At 36.3% G+C, this 6679-nt stretch overlaps 1 protein-coding gene across 2 annotated transcripts; it reads right to left on the bottom strand.

Annotated features, from left to right (window-relative positions):
• Window positions 1-990: 990 nt before the first annotated feature.
• rabac1 (Rab acceptor 1 (prenylated)) lies at window positions 991-4894 on the bottom strand. 2 transcript variants are annotated; one of them, XM_084356304.1, is made up of 6 exons: window positions 4796-4894; window positions 3363-3491; window positions 2941-3153; window positions 2683-2780; window positions 2267-2368; window positions 991-2085 (listed from the first exon to the last, which is right to left on the bottom strand). In XM_084356304.1, the coding sequence occupies exons 2-6, from the start codon at window positions 3482-3484 to the stop codon at window positions 1997-1999; spliced, it is 624 nt and encodes a 207-aa protein (XP_084212430.1). In that variant the 5' UTR covers window positions 3485-3491; window positions 4796-4894; the 3' UTR covers window positions 991-1996. The 2 variants fall into 2 exon arrangements, with proteins under 2 accessions (XP_084212430.1, XP_084212429.1); XM_084356303.1 differs by having other exon boundaries at window positions 3363-3495; window positions 4796-4889.
• Between the last annotated feature and the right edge of the window lie 1785 nt (window positions 4895-6679).

The following is a 6679-nucleotide window of genomic DNA, read 5'->3' as shown; positions in this document are numbered from 1 at the left end:
GCCGCAGTGTGTAAGCGAGTGTGTCTGTGGACGAGTGTGTGTGTGTGTGTGTGTGTGTGTGTGTGTCTGACTGGGGCCCTCCAAGGTCATCGCCTTGGCAACCTGAGCATGGGGTCCTCTCGCTGTGCTGTCACAGAGCACAGGTCACAGGGGTCACGCGAAAAGGGGGACAAGAGGGGGATCGTAGGGGGACAAGAGGGGGTTGGCGAGTGCTGCAGTGCTTGGTGTGGTAGAGTAGTAGAGATAGAGTAGAGGAGCCACGAGAGTTGGGACTGTCCTATTCCACTGTGTATTCAGACCAGAGCGGAATAATGAGAAAATGTACAGACTAAGTACTGAGGAGGGCCACTGAGTTCACGACAACTCCTGCCATGGAGTCAACTGTAGTTTTGACTTAATAGAAGAGACTATCTGAATTTTTAATTTTGATTTATTTATTTTTATTCTGAACATGTAATAGGAAAGGAAAACAAACAGTAAAATAGAAGCTTTCAGAAAAATTAGTAACTGATTTTATGCCTAAACAAATGAATAAACAAACTCTGCTTTTCAGGATTGAATAAACAAACTGACCTCAGAAGACATCATTTCTTACGGTCTTACTTACTTATTGCCACCTTTCTGAGTCAAGCAGTGTTCTGGGGAGCTTATTTTCCTCTGAAAACAGCTTGTTTATTCAGTTATGGAGAAAACAAATATTTCTCGGTTTGTATTGTTACCTCATTACTATATCAAATATCAGAATTCTGAGTTTGAATTTCTTCTCCAAAAGGACATAGTGCGCCTACAAGGTATTAGTTTTGCACATGTGAAATCTATTGCAGAGAGTTTTTTCTGACACAAACCGAGGGTCTGAGGACAGAGCATGGTTTTGGGCTATATAATTAATACTTGACATGACTTTTATTATTATCATTAAAAACAATAATATATTTTAGTCACATATAAAATAATATGGATAAAATAATGTGACATCAAAAGGCAATGAGAAACCTTTACATCAGGGGTTTATTGCACTTCCAAAATGTAATATAAATACAAAAACACCTAACTTACATTCAAATGTAAACAAATGAAAAATGAATTTCAACAAAGAATTTTTTGTGGTTTACAGAATGACCTTCAAATATGAATGTTGTAAGCAGAGCTGATAAATATGCATACAGGCAATCAGCATCTTATCCCAAATACAAAACACCATTATAATGTACTGACCTTTTAAGATTTCCTCTTATCAACATATCTATGTTCTGCCCCCTATCTGAAATACCCAAAGAACGTTTTTTATATTCTCTTGATATACATTTTAATTATCTGTGCATGATCATTATCTTTAAAGCTTTAAATGGCACATTTCCTTTGGAAAATAAATCAGTTTTTAGCCATTTAGAATTGCAAACATTGCATTTACTGTGTATACATTACCTTTACATGAGAAATCAGCGATCTCGTCAGATGGTTAAGATACAGAAGCCAATTCTGTACATTTCTACAGCAGAGATACTCCCAGCAGATTAATAAATTGAAAGATATGTCACTGTATATGAGATTCTGCAGGGAACCAGAGGCTACTTGATACAAACCAGAGGCATCCAAGGTATGAAATATGCAAGAAAAGGCATATAAGCTGTATGACAATGTGCTTATACTGTATATTAATTTACAAATTATTTTTTTGTGCATCTGGCACGTTATGTGAATGAATGAGTTTTAAAAAGGTCATACAGTTTGTAACAGCGACAGAAGCAAGACAAGGTGCATTCTTGGTACACTGGCTTAGGTAAGTTACAGGGAATATAGGTGTACACATAGCTAAGGAACAGATCTGAGAGGAGGTAATACAGGATGTACATATTGCAGGGAATGCAGGATGTATACATAGCTAAGGAACAGATCAAGGAGCAGGTTTTCCTCAGCCCCTCTGGGCTGATGTTGTCACAGGGTCAAAGTGATGGCTGACGGGCGACCAGCACCTGCTGAGAGATCAGCTTGCTCTTCAAACAGGCTCCATGAGGAGCTCTTCCATGTCGGATCCCTCCAGCTCACGGAACGCAGCGTGAGAGCCAATCACAAACAGCGTCGCTCCTGACAGGAAAATGGAAAAGAGGAACGTGAAGGGAAAAATAATAAGGACGAAGGTTGAATGCAACAGTAGAATATGCTTCAATATAAAAATTAAATGTATATAATAATATATTCTATATAGAATTACAGTGCCTTGACGAGCATTGCAACAAATATTCCTGCATGCCCTGGTTTGACTTACCTAGAACCCAAAAGACTGCAGCTCCAGCTCCGGCCAACCAGAACACAGGAAGAGAGACAGCTCCAGCCAGACTCATCTGATGAGGGACAGTCAGCTCCTTGCCTGGTTGGCAAGAAAATTACAGATTTAACAACACAAAAAAAAGTCAGAGACTCGCCATGTAACAAATTTCATTCATATTCACAAGTTTCTAAAACAAACCTTCAGTTTTGTTTTACATTTCAGAAATATAAGCTCATATTTCCAAAACAAAATCTGTTACAAATACATGACTAAATCTGGTAGGCTTGATTTATCTGAGCACACACACACAATCACAAAAGGTTCATATTACTTACAATATGGTTTCAGTGCACCTACTGTGTAAGAATTCACTATATTTAGCCAGAACACAATTACCTGGCAGCTTTACTCACCAAGGATAACCAGTTTGGACTCCAGAGACTTGAGGTGAATTATGTAGAAGGCACCAGCGAACACAGCCAAGGCAATCAGTAGCATTGGAGAGCTGATACTGAGGAGAAGAAACATGAACATTTGGTGTTAATTACAGCAGCATTTTTAGATTTGGTTTACATCTTAGTTTAAAGCTTAAATTATTGAATGGAGGAGAAAACATTCCCATTGACAAAACAACAGAACAACATAAAGGATTTCCTCTTTGTTGGCCTTACATGCAGTAGAGGATGAGACCCAGGAAGATGAAGGTATAGTTGCTGTTGTAAACTTCCACATTTTTCACAACCCTCTGACACATCTCTCCAAAGTTACGGGGTTTGGAAAACTTGCGCTGGTCCACAAAGCCGGCCCAAGGTCGGATGGACAACCGGCGCCTGTCAATCCACTCTTTAGCCATACTGGCTGAGAAGCCTTTGGGGAGCCACAGCCTATAAAATAAGACAAAGACATTAAGAATACATAGAGTAGGAGCTAACGTCTAAGTTAGGAGATGGACTACTTAATATCATCCATCTGCACTATAGAAGGCAGGAAATTTGAGCAACAAAGAATCACAAGCCCTCTCAATAATAGCATTATCATTACGATTGCATTTTGACTTTGGTGCAAATCACGCTAAAAGTATATGGGCCCTTACTTTGCCATGATCCCAGCTCCACCTGTGCCAGTTGGATGAGCATCATCAGCACAGAACAGATCTCCAGCCTTGCTGTCCATGTCTACAAGGCAGTTCTCCCCCTTTGGAGCGCCGGATTGCATCTAAAGACTGTCTTCAACACGGGAATAGTAATAGCACAAACATAAAAATCAATGCAATTTCAATACTTTTTTTGTTTCATAACACCCTTTTCTTTTCTCGCTATTAACTTCTTGTCTACTGGGTTAGGTAGGCATGTAGCAGATACTTGACCAGACAACCAACAAAGTAACCAGAAAACTACAGCTGACTAGTATAAAATGTTTTCTACTCAGCAAAATAAATTACTCTAAAGCATCATTTTGTTATCGCTCCACTGCTATCATTACATTTCAAACAAAAGCGCTAAAGGTGACTAGCTCAGATAATTCATTAATTTCTATTTAGATAAATTACTCATTAATTAAGGTACTATATACTGACGATGAAACACTTTCTGCAGCGTCATTAGTTGAGTTAACATGAAGACATCACTTTGGGATTTTTAAACTTGTGATGACTATTTGTCACTACTTCAAATATTTCATTATTATATTTCACAGACTCACTAGCCCATCAGTTATCTGAAATAAATAATAAATTGATAAAAAAGCATTTCAGAATCCAAAGTAGTTTATTGACGATATAGAGAGTTTTTAATAAAATATAGAGAAGACTGTAAGAAATTAGAGTAAGTAAAAATAAAATGTATAAGTAACAAAATATAAAATAACTAATTCAACTTCACGTCACAACTTTTACGTAATCACATTCATAAATTAAACTGCTACTACAAATAGAGGTGTAAGACATGTGCCTAGTACCACACAATAACTACAGTGCAGATAATACTGACGAATACTGCAGTATGTAATAGTTTACAGTAGTTCACAGTATAATTACATTTGATATAAATGCTTCAAATAGCAGTGAAATACTTAATGTTAAATTACAAAGTTTTACAAGAAAGTAATTGTAAGCTAAACCAATAAGTAAGTGTAAGCAGTTCGCAGCCGGTTCAGCCAGTTCGCAGCTAACGTAGCTCACAGTGCAGTATTTACGTAATGGAAGATTTTCGTCAACAAAGGGTTTGGTCACTGCCACTTTCTTAGTCAAGAAACTGTCAGCAGCACACATACATAACATTAATGCAGTAACTTTGACAGATTTAACACATTCTGTACATGTCTACTTTTAAATATAAAATAAAAGTTAATCACGAAGACAACTTCAAAAGATTACCACTGCTAGCTTCTCGGCTAACGCTCAGGTCCAGTACAGGTTCGGGCAGATTTTTACATCACAATACTGAACACGCCGCTGTGTAAATGTTTCAAAGCGACAAGACATGTTTGAACAGTCAAATTTGTAATCGTTTAGTCAAATATACTTACAGCAGGACTTTGGTGGGACTGCCTCAGACCTTCTGTTGCTGTGATGTTTCACGGATGTGATGTGGATGTTATTTGACTTCCTGCTGTCTGAGCAGAAAACAGCGCCTCCTACTGACCGAGCAGGGGACTGCCCATCATCTGTGGTGTATGTCTTCTCATTAAAGTTGTTGGCTGACATGTTGAACTCTTTTAACTCTGTCACATAAATAGCATCATATAAAAAGCAATATGTTAGATATGCAATATGTAGACAGATGGGTACATCATTAGACAGGAAAAAGGTTTCAAAATGACTCATAAATTCATTACATTTTATGTTATTTATAAGTGATTTAAGTAGTGAGTTTAGTAATTCTAGAAAAAGTGAAAATTTGGGAAGCAATCTTGAGAATTTCTGTTTATAAATAAAAAGTTTTGCATATAGTAAGATGAAGTTGTACTCATGAGTGCTCTGATCTGGATTATTATAGTAAAAAACAATATCTTTAAGGTTAAGAGAGTAGACAAAATTAGTAGGCTCAAATGAGACTAGTTCTCTTTTTGTATGAACTTTATTGAAAAACAAATACAAACACAGACATTTACCACATATAATGTAACAGAAAAATGAAAGACATAAAAAAATAATGACTGCAAATTAAATCTGCTTGGGGTTGTAAAGGTAAAAAAAATGTAAGAAAAAATAAAGAACAAAAAATAAAAGGTTCAAAACAACACATCATTCCTCTTTGAAAAGATCTTTGTACAGCTTAATGGTTTTGTGTATAAGTAAAATAAATATGTTAAAATTTTTAGACACTGACAACAAATGCAGCTTTTGTAATGATGAACCAGAATCTTTAACACATTTATTTTGCTTTATATATATACATATATATATAAATATAGATTTGTTGGATATATATTGTGTAAAATGTTGATGTGTACTTTTTTAATCTTATTAGTAATACAAGACTTGTATGGCAATAACCAGGACCTCTGTCAGTCAGTGCCTGTAAAGATGCTGTCCCGAAAGGCTCTCCGTCTTCGAGATATTTTCCTCCTTTCATAAAGTGTATCACCTGTATGTTTGTTGCTGCATTTTGACTCCATAATATTAATACCATTTATCAGCAAAAGGGGTTCTACTCTAAGTGCTTCTTGAAACTGAAGCTGACTTTTCATGACAAGGGATAGGCCAGGCCTATTCAACTTCTTTCGTAGAAGTTTGAAAAAGTGAATTGCTAAGGGGCCAGACTTTTACATTCCCTTATCTGCCCTCTAAAGCTTGCACTTTCTTAGTTTTCACAATTGAAAAATATATTATGTATACAAAAGTACAGAAAAAAAACAATGCACCTTTTCTAATCTTAGATGTAGGTTGTCAGCTTGAATTTCATATGTCTTTCCTCTGCTTAAAAAAAATGTTTTTTGAGTCTCACTCCTAATTTGTCAAAGCATCAGTTTTTGATGAGTTGGGAAACCCGGAGTGTCATTATTTGATAAGCTGGGAATGAGACTTACAAATAGTACTTTTCTTACAAATAGGTCCTTTAAAATAGCCTGGGTTAAAGCTATTTTATGAAATAAGAGTATTTGGTGCTTAGCAACAGACATAACTAATGAATGGGCTAATTAGCCTACCAACAAAATGATTAAAAGGCAGGAATGAGGTTGTGAAAGGGTCACATATAACACATATGCACCCGGGCCTCCAGTTGACTAGGTATGGATAGGGCCATTAGGAATAGCTTTAGTAACAAAAACTCTTTACTTGTAATGTAAAATATAAACTGTATTTGATAAGAGGTAAATGCTCATAACTTAGCAATACACCGTTAGTATCAAAGAGAGATCATTTACATGGATAATTCCTCAATCAACCCAACTCTGCTCAAATACACA

This window comes from Pagrus pagrus (assembly GCF_965226575.1).
Source record: "Pagrus pagrus genome assembly, chromosome: 7".
Classification (NCBI taxonomy): Eukaryota; Metazoa; Chordata; class Actinopteri; order Spariformes; family Sparidae; genus Pagrus; species Pagrus pagrus.
Note: the sequence above shows the minus strand (reverse complement) of the source record. Positions and strands in the feature narration are given on the sequence as shown.